We start from the raw sequence: 16,197 nt of genomic DNA on the forward strand, positions 1-16,197 counted from the left end.
GTGATACTTGATATAGTTTGCCTGCCTATACATTTAGGGGCTGGGGATGTAAGTAAGTCATAATTTTATTAATTAAAATTTTAACTTTAAAGTTTAGAAGTGGCTTGAGTATATATTATTTTAATGTGTTTAGATTTACATGTACATTTGTTTAAACCCCCCCCATTATTATTCTGTAATTGTTTGCTCTCCTTTATTATTGGACTTCCTCTTTAATAACCTTTAATATTTGGTGTCCCCCTTCAAGAAAGAAAGAACGATGGAGCAACAGTTTTTTGACCATTGTTTATTTTGTTTTTCTGTTTTGTACAAGAACATCCAGTAAAGTAAACAGTTGAAACTTGAACAAAGACCAGAGTCAATTCTTTGTCTTGAAAGCGAGATTATTGCCACAACATATATTGTTGAAAAGTTGTTATATTTCGTCAAATCAAGTTGACACCTTTATTTATATAGTGGCTTTATACAATACAGATTGTGTCAAGCGTTAAACAGGAAAATAGTGTATTGTTAATGCATCCACCCTCAACTCTCTTCATAAAAGGGGTAAAACAAAGGGTTGTCTGGGCTTTCAATAAACCTAAATTGTGTTCGGTTACATAATAAAGAGTATTGCAAAAAGTTTGATACGTTCATATTTGTGAGTGTTTATTCAAAAAGACTTTGGCAGATATTGTTTCTGATATAACCTCATAAGCATTTGCATTTGTCAGTGATTATCCATTTCTTGGTGGCAGATGTTCAACTTCCCTACTGACAATGGGAGGCCTATGAGAACACACCATGTCAGCGTATCTGAATACAAATTACTATGAAAACAGTTACTATGGGTTAGGACGAACTTCAGCATAGTTTTTAGCTACATTAGAGAAGCGAATTACTTTTATTTGGGCTGCCTTTGCATGGATGTCCCTCCACATGTATTCAGGAGAGAGCAGTTTACTAGGTTTGTTCAAAAGGAAATACTTGTTTAAGTGAGACTCCTCTTGCCATACCGCCTCAATGGAGTTTGCAGCATCAATGTGCAGCTTCTCCCTGCAGGTTTTGGTGAGATGATGTACATCCTCCAATGACCCACCAAATGCAGCACCAGCATAATAATAATCACCTTTCCCCCCGGAATGTATGCTTTGAGACTCTGGTCTACGCTCATATGTAAATCGATTCCTTGGAGCGTCAAAGAACCAAGGATGTATCACACCTACCAGACGACCCAAAGACTCCACACCCCAACGGCCATAGAACTTTGTATCTATGTCAAGGCAGAAAATATAGTCAGCCTCACTAGCCAGTTCATTCTCTATTAGTTTTTTCCAGGTTTCCATCCTGCTCATACTGATGTCCTGCCATCTGTTCAAACTCTGAACCTTTCGAACTGTCAAACTACGGTTTTCACCCATCTTCACTTCAGGAACTGATTCTGGTTGATCTGTAAACAAGTAGTAATGCACTCGAAATCCAACAAAGTAATGCTGCTCTGCTGACTCCAGAAAATCTTTGACAAAGCGCGTGTATCTAATATATACAAAGAAAACAAATACAGGGAGAAATATTATGGTTAATTTATCCTTTAATCATTAATATTTCAAGAATTAAAAAAAAAAAACAAATGAGAATTGTTAATAAGATTAGAGGTATCATGAAGACTTACTTTCCCAAAGCGAAGACAGTGGTTGGTATGGTGAGATTCTGTTGTTTGTATATAGAATCGATTAGTATGGGGTCAAAGGTTCCCTCCCAAATGATTGGAGCTAACCATGGTGTCACAGAAGCAACATCTGTCCGACTTCATTAAAAACACACATACAGTAATCATTTAATTCATGAGTGGGAAATGGGCTATAACAGGTTAATACTAAAAACACAATACTCACCCTACCAACACACTCGGCTGGTTGTACAACAACCTGTAATAAAAATGAATTAGCAGGAAGAACAACAGACAGTTTTAATTTGTTCATCGAGTTGATACACATTTAAAACATGGGTTTCCCAGTTTTTTTTTTTTCCATCTATGAACCAAAGACGACATCATGTAACTCTCACTGGTCATCTGATCAGAACCTCAAAAAACAACCATGAACCCAATAGTTCAGTACTCCTCAATAAATATGGATCAACCTTAAAATAAAGTCACTTTTAAGAAGATGAAGTTTTACACACACCCTGGCAATGAGCGCAATCCAAAGGTCTTTTGCCTCCATTTTAGCCTGATAATAACAGAGTTAAAGTCTTACTAATTTGAGTTTGATTATGTTGTGTGTTTATTGATTGTGGTGTGTGTTGATGAATATGAGCATGTGCAGAAATATTAGCATGTTTTTTTTTGTGTTGAAGAGATATGTATGTGTATGCACATCATTACTCACTTTATGAAGACTTGTTCTTTTTTCTGCTGACTGCAGCTTAAAACAGTAAAATATTAAATAATTCAGTAATGAAAACTTCACAAATCAAGAGAACAACACAAACTACATCTGCACCATGTTTTCTAACATCACTAAACTCACCTGTTTTCTGGATATTGTTCAGGTATAGGAGCCTGTAAAAAAAAAACATATAACTTCAGCAGATATGTCTGTAAATGTGTAACTGTTTAACTTTATATGAGGGATTAGAGTCTCATATATCATGCTTGAAATGTACAAAAGAAAATGCTGAGTAAAGAATTGCTCGATATTGTAGGGTTGAGAATCAACCAAGATTTTCAACCCTACAATAGGTTTCCTGTCCCAAACCTATCATTCAGCAATCCTGAACCGCTATAGTGAAACCACTCTTAGTCCCGATCAGAACAGAATGTGTTTTTTTACATTTACATTTTGGCATTGCGGTTTTCAAAACTGAAAACACGTTTTGTCTGACTGATGAGATATAAAACTCTAAACTTTTGTCCTGACATAATGCATCACTGCCAATAGAAAACAAATAATAAAAAAGGCGCCTCTCACTGCAAAAATAATGTTTTGTATAATCAGGGCCTTGATATGACATATTTGAGAATAAAATAAAAATGTTAAATTTTATTAAGGGGTTATAAAATGCAGTTTCAGAAACTTACAATATGTTTGTCAAGGTTAGTTCATGAAGTTTTTGGCTTTAAAAAATAAGGCGCTTATGCAGAATAGAGTGGCAATACTAAGTTAAATACAGTACTTCATGTACTCCTCCTGGCCCACCTCAAGCACTAACGTTACCAACTTCCGAGAAATAATACTGCATTATTATCACATCATTTCACAACCCAAACACAAAGGCAAACCATCTAATATTACTGAAGAGTAATTACATACCCACTCATTACCATCCCAAAGAACATAAGAATGAGGAGAATATTCTGACGAAGCAGCATTATTCCTGGAATACTCATGTCCACACTAATATTAAGTCAGAGACTGAAGCGAAAGTGAGAGGAATAAAGCAAGAGAGATGTAGATCAAGGAAGGAGGAGCTTTCAGTTTGACCAAAGTTGACTCCCCGTGGATCTGTTTTTTACTGGACATCACTTCTTTGTTGCTGCTGCGTGTTTTGAGTTTGAGCTTCGTCAAGTTAATTCTTTATCATCTATTTTTTTATACACCATATTTAACGTGTGAATATATTCCCCTATTTTATTCTACAAAACAAAAACAACCGGAGCACACAGCACCTTATCACTAGTTTTATTTTGATTTCCCGAGTCCGCTATCAGCTTACAGCCCGTTAGCATCGCCAGCGTGGTTGCCGCTAATCTCGCTTACATTGCTAATACTCTATTCACACACATTACCATTGTTTTTACTCAGTTATTTTGCATTAATGGTGGATGTGTGTCTAACCTTTTGAGTGCAGGTGAGGACTGTGGAGGCTGTGAAAGAGCAGATCCGTGACCTGGTGGAGAAGCAGGCCCAGCTGAGAGAGCGGAGAGCCACGCTGGAAATATCCCGGGCTGACGTTCACAAGTCTGGGGTAAGTATACTGTGAGCCACTAACTCTTCCATCACCTCTACTCCGTGTGTTTCTATACACAGGCCCCGTGCACCCAGGAAACGATCATTCCAGATGACCTTCACTCCGGCATACCTGCAGCGGAAGACACAAGCCAGGCCCTGGGCGACGACCCCTCTACCCCTCCGCCGCCTCCGGTCTTTAAGATCTCCACCCCAGAACCACTCCACTTCCCTCCGTGAGACAGAATGCGATGCTGTGATCATCGGAGACGCCATCGTCCAGCACGTCCAGCACATCCGTGCTACGTTAGCTGAAGGTAAAGTGCACACTCACTGTTTCCCTGGTCCTCTTGTTCTCAATGTTTCTGTGCAGATATCTGTGATCCTGAAGGGTATTTGCTTTTAGAGTAAAGCAAATAAAATATATATTTTCTTGATGTACCCCTGAGATTTTTAAGGCAATAAGTTAATATTTTTGTAATACACTTGCATGTTCACAGTTCTCTGATGTTGATTAATGGTCACACACGACAAGTAGTAAAAGAAATAAAATATTAAAATTTTTTTAGTAAGCATTTTTCTTTTGATAGATGTGTTCTTTTAAAATGATGTTATTTTAATTAGGGCTGGGCCAGAGTCCTGCACGGGTTCGGGTACCCGCGGGTACCCAATGAGTGACCCACAAATTTGGCCCTGAAACGGGTGAAAAAATATCCAACTGTGTAGGATACGGGTGGCGGGTCGGGTCAGACACGGGGAATACAAAGGTCAAAACACGGGTTCAAAACAGTCACGTGCAAACGTAAAAATAAATGCATATTTTTAGGAACACATCTACAAAACTATGCCTGTATTTCAAGTTGGTAAAATATTTTTTTTTTATTTGAGCCCGCGCCCTCCCAGGAGTCTCTTGGCCTACATTCCACTTTTAAAAAAAAACCACAACCGCGGTGAACGGCTGCATGAGTCGTCGAGATGGATCCTGAGGAGTTGGAAAAAAAATAGCTAGAGGAGATTGTAAAGTTGTCGACAATACTTCATCAAAACTCAAGTCCAGTGTGTGGGAGAAATTTGGAGTCATCTCAGATGAAGAAAGCAATATTGTGAAAGGCTTTGCTGCATGCAAAAACCTGGCTTAAAATTTTCGTGTTCGATAGCCGCAAATCTGGAACTTTGTCGCTGAGGAAGCACGCAGATACCTGTGCCGGTAACAAACTAATCACCAGTTCTATCGAACAGTATCTTTCAAATGGGACAGAACTGAAGGTGCCTCGTAGAGATGAGAAGGACACCATAACCAGGCTGTCTGTGAACTTTGTATGCAATGATATTAGGGAGACCTTTGATGCAGTACATGGCGAGGGATTTTTTGCATTAGCACAAGGGTTGATAGATGTTGGTGCACGGGCTGGTCGTGTGGATGTTAAAAACAACTACTGCCTGACCCTACGACAGTTTCTCGTGGTGTTAACAAATATGCAGAGGAGATTCGCCAAAAACTAATCCCAGACCTTAAAATGCAGTTGGAGGGGAGTAATGGAGCTGTTACATTGGACATGTGGACTGACGATTACAGAAAAACGGCTACCTTTGTGTTACTCTGCACTAGAGCTAGAGCGTTAAAGAATTAGAGGCATCGAAAACCCCGACCCTCCATCTAACCATTGTTTGGTATGAGCGCATCAGACGCCACTTGCGAGCTTCTTCAAGTGATAGCATGACCATTTCCTCACTGAAGGAGAAATGCCTCAGTATTCTCCAGGACAAGTTCGAGATTCATCGTTTTACACAGACTTGCAATGGTCCTGCATCCTAAACTGAAAAGTATGAAGCTACTTGCTGACAGTAGTGAAGTGGCAAGCGTGCACAGTGAGATGCAGCACCTTGTGAAAGGTCAGTATTAATGCAAACACAGCCACAGGGGGGTTGGATGAGAGAAAATAAAAGTGAGATTTTGAGGGGAAAAAAATTATTTTTATTAAATAACATTTGAAAAACCTGTATAAACTGAACACTAAAGAACAACATTAACTATTGAGCGATGGTGACGCGTTCATGAAAAATGTCACAAAGAACAGGCAAAAGTATGATTATGAATATGTCAAATATTGCCAGGAGACATTTCAATTGTTTATTAATAAACTAGTGTTATCTGTGTCGGCTGCAAAGATGAAGTTGACGATGCTGACTTGCATCTTCGCAGTAGTGAACACGCCAGAGAGAAATGCACATTTCATACAGATTACAGATTACAGAGATAAACAGAGAGCAGTCTGTTTTATTTTGTTTTGAATAGTTTGTTTAAAAAGTACACATTTCAAGCTCAATTCTCAGGTCTGTGAGGCATGTAGCTTATACACTGAGTTTCGGTTAATTTATGAGACTAGCTCCAGTTCACGCGCTGGCGCCTCCGCTCCGCACTGATAAAAATTATATGCTTGATTTACTTAAAAAATGTGATGAATTCTTTTGCATAATTTTATTACGTAGATCCAACAAGACTAGTCTTTGTACAAACTACTTAATTTTTCTGTTTGTTGAAATAAAATTTGTACTTAATTTTTCTGTAGAAATAAAATTTAATTTTAGCATTGATCTAGTCATTTTTGTGTGTGTGTGATCTACACAACTTTAAGAATTCTAAATGTGTATTTTTGATTGAATCCAACTTAATTTTTGCATTACAACATTACAAATTACTGTTTTCAAAATTTGTTAGTGTATTTTAAAGTTACATGTACTCAGATATTCTAATTAGCAACTGAGTATTTCTACTGAAAGTATAAATGCAAATAGTAATTATTTTACTACTATAGTAAAAGTTAAACACTGGTACTTGTAAACAGAATGCCAGTAGAATGTACTCATCAAATATGGAAATCTAGTTATTACATTATATAAAGCTGACATTTTGGCCATTTGATAGTAAAAACTGACAAGGTCAGTATAAAACAAAGTATAATAAAATATATCCACCTCACAGGTTGAGACATTGTGTACAATAGAAAATTGTGCTTCATGGTGGTGCTAGAGGAAAGCTCATTAAGTGAAAGTTGACAGGCTTTATTGTCTTCAGAAGAAACAATTCAGAGACATTTACAGAATATTTTCTATAAAATTGCGTTTTCAGTCCTGTACATTAACATACTCTTAAGACTTTAAAACAACACGCTTGCACATGTATGATCACATGTATAATCCCCGTGTGAAAATGGATATCTTATAAGAAACCTACATTTAAGTTTCTTTGGGTTTCTATTGAAAAAAAACTCACATGGAGATATATAGTTTCTGACTTCTTAACTGTCATCTTTCCTTCAACTGCACCTTTAACATTAACAGACTCACAAACATGGTCCCTATATGAAATAGGATTAGTGTAACTTGAGAAAAGTGCATTGAAAAAAACCTGAGAAATTGAACAGTAAAACTTTACCAGAGGGACTTAACTCAAACCCTCTACATTCAACAATGTAAGGCCAGCAAGCTGATCATGAGATCATGAACTTTTGGGAACATTTTTTTGGTTCCTGTCCTCTAGCTCCAGAAAGATCTTCTGGAAAGCCTACATTTCAGTTTCTTTGGGTAGGTTAGTAGCTTATCAAAATAAAGTTAAAATAAATTCACATTGTGCAAAATGTTTTCCATGAGTCATGCGTTTCCCACTTCTTCACAGTCATGTTTCCTTCAAATGCTCATTAACAGACTTACAAAACATGGTCCCTATATGAAAATGCAATAGTAGTTACTATTGAGAGTGCATTAGGAGAACCTGAGAAATTGAACTGTAAAACTTTAACAGAGGGACCTAACTCGAACCCTCTAACTTCAACAATGCCTGTATGGCTTTTAGGCCAGTAAGCTGACCTTGAGATCGTGGACTTTGGAGGACATTTTTTGTTAACGTCCTCCAGCTCCAGGAAGATCTTCTGAAAAACCTGAAAGGTATATTTAAGTTTCTTTGATAGCTTAGTTCCAAGGCATAAGTAGGGCCCATTAGGTAGGATCAAGCATGTGCTACATTGCGAATACCAAAAAGGACCTTTGCTCCCTCAATGACTATTCCAGCTTGCTTCTTGAGACCTCCATCCCTGGTTTTGCTGACCACAAAGATGTTGAGTACAAATGAAGTGATGGCCTCTTGGATGGCTGCAGCATCATCGTCATCACAAACCTGTGAAATAAACCAGAGGGGAATTCAACTTACTTCTTTGTTTGCTAATGTGAAGAATGCATTTAGCTCTTTTCGTCTCCATCGGAACAAAAATCTGTGTGGGATTACGTGGTTGCTGCGGTGTTGTGATTTAAGCCAATTTTTTTCCCACATGGATTTGCCTACATTTATAAACAATAACAATCTTGTGTGAATTTAAAAATATTTATGTGGAGAGAGGACACACACACACACACACACACACACACACACACACACACACACACACACACACACACACACACACACACACACAGTGTGTGCAGAATTATTAGGCACATCGTTTTTCTGATCATATTTTATTCCCAGGAACATTTTGCCAATTCCAATTATTTTTATACTGTGTATTCTCTGTGTAAATCCATGCACTGAACTGTGACGCACGTACCGTTTCGGTTCAGTACGAATACATGTACCGTTCCACCCCATGTGTGTGCAGAATTATTAGGCACGTTGATTTTCTGATTTTATTTTTTTATTTTGTTCATTTTTATATTTTTATATTTTATTAATATATTTAAGTACTATTACATTTGTATTTAATCATTTATAAGTGATATATAATTGTTCATGAAGGCTGGAAATGAAAAACGCCTTATATTCAGGTGTGCAGAATTATTAGGCACGTAAGTCTTTTACAGATAAAATAAGACAAAAAAGAGGTTTAACTCAGACTGAAAAGTCAAAATTATTAAATCCCCATGAGAAGAATGCAATACTAGAGATTGCAGTTAAGGCATGACCATTGGACAGTTTTAATTATAATTATTTTTCAGTTTTATTGTGTCTTTTTTTGTAGAATGGTTTTTTTGTGACCCTGCTGACCCAATGAGCATTTCACTGGTCATGCCTTAACTACAATCTCTAGTATTGCATTATTATTGCATCCTTCTCATGAGGATTTAATATTTTTTTTACTTTTAAGTCTGAGTTAAATCTCCTTTTGGCTTATTTTATCTGTAAAAGAAAACTTGCCTAATAATTCTGCACACCTGAATATAATTCTTTTTAATTTCCAGCCTTCATGAACAATTATATATCACTTATAAATGATTAAATACAAATGTAATAGTACTTAAGATTAATATGGTTTGGAAATAGAAAAATGTTCCTGGGAATAAAATATAATCAGAAAATCAACGTGCCTAATAATTCTGCACACACATGGGGTGGAACGGTACATGTATTCGTACTGAACCGAAACGGTCCGTGCGTGGATTTACACAGAGAATACACAGTATAAAAATAAATAAAACTCACGTGCACATTAATTAATGTAATGCGGAACTACTGTTAGATACGCGCATAGACACGTAATCATGTTTATTTCTGTTCGAATGTCTTGTTTAGGTTCGTCCTATTCGTTTTGGTTCGTTCCGGGTTTTTTTTTTCATACAGGGCATCATTAAAACTGCAAAGTGTTTAGCTTACTTATATTTGTGTAAAAACACAACACTGTGCTTCTGTCAAACTGTAAACTCTTGTCAAAATGTACCCTACAACTGTCACCCAACCAAAATCTCTCTCTCTCACACACTCACACACACACTGTTTAAAAGCAAAAATTCTCTCATCTTTTGGTCATTCATCATATTGCGTTAGTTTTCATTTCATGTCCTAAAAAAAAAAAGAAAAAATTCTGTTTATTTTTAAGTTATATGTTTTTTTTTGATTTGAAAATTGTAAATTGATTGTATTTTTTAATGTTAGCACTATTTTATACATAAATAAATTATTTATAATTCAGATGAGAATAAAGTTAGTGTTAATTAAAATTGTAAGGAAACAAATATATTGATCTGAAATAGCAAATTAATTTTAAATTATATTGATCTGAAATAGAAAACATATCTCAAGGTCTTTTGAATAAAGGGTGGCGGTCTTTCATTATCAACTGTTGTTGTGGACTATATACTGGAGATGTATTTGTTCTCCATTTAAATGAGATGTTTCTATGTGGCTAATTGAGCAAAGTGCTTCCATATATTTTATTAATGGAAAATTTATTTTGATTTGTTATATATATTTATTTTTATTTTTTTATGTATATTTTATTATTTTTGGTTTAGGTTTATATCGGTAATAAGATATAGATTGATATCGGTAAAAAGCCAAAGCTTGCTATATATATATATATATAAGTGCAGTGTAAAACGTTCTATATAAATCAAGAAATACATTTGAAAATCTTTAAAGGCACAATATGTAATTTCTCTGCTTTAAAAATAGCAGAAATCACTATATATATGTTATATATTATTTTAGTTGTGTACTTACATTATCTCGACAGTTTGCACGAACTTTCAAATCCGGAGAAAATTATAGTTTAATTAGAAGACACGGCACGTTTCTTTATTTCCGTTTTGTTGCCCGTCTATGGCGTCATATAACCTTTGACCTCTCTAGTTTCTCTAACTTCCTGCGGAACATGGCGGAACCGCCAAATACAAAGGTGAACACAGAGCCAACAGAAGCAAAGAACAGACGAAGAAGAAAAGGTAGTAGTTAGCCTTGATCGAGATTATTATATTTTATATCTATATTGTTTATATTAGTATTTATACCTCAATCAATCACTTACGTTAGTTAAGGATCATGATTATGCTTTGCCTGCATGTTCTGTGAAGCGCAAACGAAAGGGTGAAAATAAATGACCCGAGATGGTTGTGGGACAAGAGAAGAAATAAGACAAAGGTAAATATTGGAGTTGCATTTCCAAGATGGAGAGAGCTTCATGACAAGCTGAATCTACAAAGAGATGCCGAACTCGATTGCATTCTAATAAACAGGTATGCATCCATTCAGCTAACTATATCTATCATATATCTAACGTTACTGATAACTTAGCAAGTTAACGTTTTATTAGCTAACGTTACTTTGAGGCAATTTCATTAGAATGGCATTTCATGAAGTGAATAGCCATAACTAAACGTAACAAGAATAGAAATATAATTGATGTAATTATATGTTGCTTGGTTGTTTATTATGTTTTCTGCTGGAGATGCTAGATGGCTGGTTGTCATTGACAGTAACAGTAACAACAACTCCCATGAGCCCACGCTCTTTCCCGACGTCATCAAAGTACGTCTTTTGTTATTATTTTGATTGAGTGACCCCTGGTGGCCAAAAAATTCCATACTGTACGTTTATACATTTGAAAACCTTTTAGTATACATATATATGCAGAAATATAAGTTCTTTACCCGGTAGTCCTTGATTAATTCCTCTGTCTTTTCACCAAGGTAGAGAATGAGGCCTCTGATCACAGATTCTCTTCTGGACTCAATGCTGTTGTCCTACAAATGTATGAAATATGGAATTATATTTAAGGGTTAGTTTAACCAAAAATGAAAATTCTGTCATTAATTACTCGCCCTCATGTCGTTCCAACCCCGTAAGACTTTCGTTCATCTTAGGAACATAAGATATTTTTGATGAAATCTGAGAGCTCATCATGACCACTTTCAAGGTCCAGAAAGTTAGTAAAGACATTGTTAAAATAGTCAAAGTGACTACAGTGGTTCAACCTTAACTTTATGAAGCGACGATAATGCTTTTTGTGTGCAAAAAAACAAACAAAAATAACAACCTTATTCAGCTATTTATTAAAAAAACAAACAAAAATAACAACCTTATTCAGCTATTTATTGTCCGCATGCGCGAGAACTGAGAAGATGCTGAAGATGACGACCTCATAGCCAGAAGCGCTTCACTGTCTGTTAACAAGCAGAGGAAGATGCGCACTGTACATAAAACTGTCTTTGTAAATATGTCCGCAGATTTCGAACACTTTAGAACCATTTTATACACTACATCGAGACCTAAAGCATAATCAATGTCGAATTCAAATAGCTTACATACACAGTATGTACCCTGCTTGTAAACAGACAGTGTAGCGCTTCCGGCTATGTCAGGATGTCATCTGTGTTCTCGCGCATGCGTCGTGGGGCTCTCATGAACTCAAGTCAGAGGCCCACACGGAAGAAAATGAATAGCTGAATAAAGTCGTGGTTTTTAAAAAAAAAATTCTCGTCGCTTCATAAACTTAAGGTTGAGCAACTGTAGTCACTTGGACTATTTTAATGAACGATAATGCTTTTTGTGTGCAAAAAAACAAACAAAAATAACAACCTTATTTGGATGTTTGTATGTATTTATTAGATTTCTTGGAATTTATCTTAATTTGTGTTCTGAAGATGAACTGGAGGAGTGAAACAGCTCTCAGATTTCATCAAAAATATCTTAATACAGAATTTTCATTTCCGGGTGAACTGACCCCTTTAAGTTAAAATTCTGTCAATTACTCATCCTCATATTGTTCTAAACCTGTAAGATTACACAAATTAAGATATTTTCTGATGAAATCTGAGAGCTGTCTCACCCCCTTCATAGACAGCAACGTCATAACCACTTTCTAGGCCCAGAAAGGAAGTATCGTTAAAACTGAAGATGAACGAATGGTGGCTCAACCTTAATGTGATGAAGCGACGAGTACTTTTATCTGTGTGCAAAAAAACACAAACAGAACGACTTTAACAATTTTGTCTCTACTGTGTCAGTCTCCTACGCTGTTTATGTAGTAAACACAGAGTTGTGCTTCAACACCGGCTTACTACTGGCCGACACGGTTCACGCAAGCACAATGGTGCATGCATGTGATGCTGACGCAGAAGCTGGCCAACCAGAGGCCAATACTGAGCCGGCATTTTTTTAAGTAGTACACGGAAAGGCAACACTGTGTTTACTACGTGAACAGCATAGGAGACTGACATGGAAGAGATGAAATAGTTGAATAATGTCATTATTTTTTGTGTGCACAAAAAGTATTCTCGCCGCTTCATGGCATTAAGGTTTAGTCACTGGAATCACATTGACTATTTTAGCAATGTTTTTACCGCCTATCTGGACCTTAAAAGTTGCAATGACGTTGCGGTCTAGGAGGGTCAGAAAATTCTCAGATTTTATCAAAAATATCTTAATTTGTGTTCCGGAAATGAAAGAAGGTCTTACGGTTTTGGACGAAATGAGGGTAAGAAATGACAGAAATTCAATTTTTGTGTGACCCTTTAAGTACAGATATCAGAATGCTACAACATTAAAGTAACTGCTACAATTTTAAAAGTACATGCCTCATTCATGATTTCAAGGGTCTCATCAAGTTTCTTCCCAACAGCTCCTCCCTTCTTCCTGTAGAGTCTCAACAATTTAGGCGTGTATTCGTCCAACTTCCCAAAGAATGTGGACTGTAGTGGCTTCAGTGTGATCCTCCGGAATTCCTCCTCGATCTGAGAAAGGGACCAAGAGAGATGGAGAGACATCTTGAGATACTGAAAGAAAAGAATTAGAGACACAGGGAAGAGAAACAGTATACCAACTAGAAAAAGTAACCCTAGAAATACACTAAGAACAACATTTAGGTGGCCTGATGTCTGGAAAGGGATGCTGCACCGGATGAGAGTTAATTTAAGTGCATGGTTTCAGTTTAGTTAAGTTAGCAGCTTAGTTTCAGCAAATTCCACACTACTCCCACCTTGTCGGACAAAGTACTTGGTATTACAAAGGCAATTAGATAAGTATTAAAATGTTCTACATACCTGGGAAAACTCAAACAGGGCAGGCCATCGAGCATTTAAGTCAATAACAAGTGGTTTCTGGATCACATCTTTACGACGCAGTGAGAAGGTTTTTGCCATCTTCTCATTAATGACACTGTTGTTGTCTCTCTTCTTGTACTCATAGAGAAGCTCCACTCTCTCCTTTTCAAGGGATGTATCAGTTTCGCCTTGAGGATGAGGCGGGAGATAGTTTACCTCAGATTTCTTGCTTTTAAGTTTTTTGCTGGGGGTTTTATCTGCAGCTGACTTTCTCTTGAGACAGTTGACATTTAGCTCTGGTATTCCAAGATGTTTCACCTTTGCTCTGAAATTTCCAAGTTTGTACTTCAGGCTGTTGTGCCAACTATATAAACCATTGAAGGATACTGGGTCCCTCAAACATGGGTGTTTCATAACCAGGGCCTCAGCAACCTGCTCCCTTTGTGCACTTGATGGATAGGCGGTGTAGACAAAGATACTCTCTGCTAGTTTGTCCAGAATGTTGGATTTTACTGCAGGATTGCAAAGTAAGGTTCCATCCTTTCTATTAGCTTCATTTGCTGCTTGAAGAATGAGCTCCGTGTCAAAAGAGAAGGTAGGAATTACAAACTGAGCTGGCCAAGGCACAGAACGAAGTGAGGAGGTGCTACCTGGAGAAGACAGAATTGTGGTATCGCTGGATGCAGTGGAGCAGGAACCAACATCTTCCAATAACTCAGTGCAACTGCTATCAAAGCTATCCAGGACTCCTTGATCCTTAGAAGAATCTTGAAAAGTTACTGTGATAACTGGTTCAGCAAGGACCACCTTGATGGTGTCTTTGTCCTTTATTTCGTCAGTTTCAAGGAGAGTAAAAAACTGGCCATCTTGGTCCTGGAACTGCAAACTAAAATCTTTTTCAATTGCAAAAGTCTCTTGTACAATATCCTTCAATTCCTCTAGAGTCTGCGGTATTCCTGAAGGCAAGGAAAGCTTGCGAATTTCTTCTTCCAGTATAACTCGAAGTCGGGCAGACATGATGATTCTGTAGTTATAAAAAAAAAAAGTTTGGTTAAGTTAAATTTAGGCATGCAATGAATCAAAAAGTTTACAATTTTAATTTAGATATGGGTCACTTGTAAAGGAGGCCTCTGGGTGACATTTTTGGGTAGTTTTGCATTTTTTCAGATCCCAGGAAGTTTTAAAGTCATGTGAAACACTTAACTAATGACAGTGAATTGAGGATTAAGAAACAAACGAAAACATAAATATATACTGTATATAAATACCTAATCTTGTATGGGTATATGACGCTTCAGGGTGACAAATCGCTTTTGCTCAACAGCGTAAGCTGCAAGGGGATAGGAGTCTGTCAATTCTAGTTGCTCGCAGACTGTCACTTGTCTTGTGGATTCCAATTCAAAAGCCCTAAGGTGCTCACTGTACCATGAATTTAGACACTTGACAGCAAATACAGGCTGGCCATGCACAATAAGGATCAGATTTAGTTCAACAAAATCCGGAAGCCCTCCAGTGGATCCATACGGCAAAATCATTCCCACTGAGTAAGTGGTGCCATGACAGGTCACTGTATTGGCAACCTGAATGCAGTTTTCTCCAGGAAACCTTTTAAGCACTGCTTCCTGTATGTTTTCCTTGAGGACATCCACAGGCAATGTGGACATATTTGAGACACTGAGGGCAGGTTTGAGTACATCTGTGCCATGCAGATGGTAAGCCAGCATGAACTGATGCTTAACAGCAAGAGACAGTAAAATGTTGCAAAAACAGTTGGTTTGTCGAACAAATCACATGAAAAAATTATTCTTCACCTCAAAGCGCATGGTCCACAGAGCTACAAGCGGCCCAGAAGCCTTGATTAGATGTGAATAATACTCAAGAAAAAGGTGCTTTGGCAGAAATTTTGCTTCTGGAAAAACCTGTGAGTATCTATGCCTGTGTTCGGATATCTTGATGTCCAAAAATCTTATTGTGTCATCTGTGTGAAATGAAGAAACCACAAGCTCAACAATGTCTTTAAGATCCATTAAGAGATGCCATGCAGTTTCTCTCTCTGGCACTTTGAAACCAATCATAAGGGGGAGCAGTCGCAATAAGCTCCAATTTTCATGAGCGTTTCCACCTATGCTTTTCCGGGTGGCAAAGTTCAGCGGGATAGGTTGTGGGCTGTCAGCTTGGTCAGTCAACTTGTAGGGTAACTGTCTGATTAGTTCATTCAGTTGAAATAAAGTATTTTTTCTTTATCAGAAGATCAAGGCACAAAGCCAACTCAAAAGGTACTATTCCCTCAAATAGGTCATGGAGCAAGTCTGGTGGATACCCTGACAAAGCATGAAAGTATTTTAATTTCTTAGTTAAAGCACATTGCCTTTTGACACCAAAGCAGTGAGTGAAAGTGGGACTTTCTAAAGCTCCTTGTGCATGAAAAGAATGTTCCTGCTTCGTTCTTGCTTGGAAGGCC

General features: G+C 37.2%; 2 protein-coding genes across 2 annotated transcripts; both read right to left on the reverse strand.

Moving 5' to 3' along the window:
- Window positions 1-283: 283 nt before the first annotated feature.
- LOC109099031 (globoside alpha-1,3-N-acetylgalactosaminyltransferase 1-like) lies at window positions 284-2,359 on the reverse strand. The gene is made up of 5 exons (XM_042756216.1): window positions 2,356-2,359; window positions 2,166-2,232; window positions 1,875-1,907; window positions 1,652-1,786; window positions 284-1,515 (listed from the first exon to the last, which is right to left on the reverse strand). Exons 1-5 carry the CDS (start codon window positions 2,357-2,359, stop codon window positions 825-827), a joined length of 930 nt encoding a protein of 309 aa, XP_042612150.1. The 3' UTR covers window positions 284-824.
- A 2,190-nt stretch (window positions 2,360-4,549) lies between these two features.
- On the reverse strand, window positions 4,550-14,841 carry LOC122144989. Its single transcript, XM_042756217.1, has 6 exons — window positions 13,737-14,841; window positions 13,272-13,427; window positions 11,346-11,438; window positions 7,972-8,103; window positions 7,797-7,867; window positions 4,550-4,622 (listed from the first exon to the last, which is right to left on the reverse strand). The coding sequence occupies exons 1-6, from the start codon at window positions 14,751-14,753 to the stop codon at window positions 4,550-4,552; spliced, it is 1,542 nt and encodes a 513-aa protein (XP_042612151.1). The 5' UTR covers window positions 14,754-14,841.
- Window positions 14,842-16,197: the final 1,356 nt, after the last annotated feature.

This window comes from Cyprinus carpio, unplaced genomic scaffold, assembly GCF_018340385.1.
Source record: "Cyprinus carpio isolate SPL01 unplaced genomic scaffold, ASM1834038v1 S000006815, whole genome shotgun sequence".
Taxonomy (NCBI): domain Eukaryota; kingdom Metazoa; phylum Chordata; class Actinopteri; order Cypriniformes; family Cyprinidae; genus Cyprinus; species Cyprinus carpio.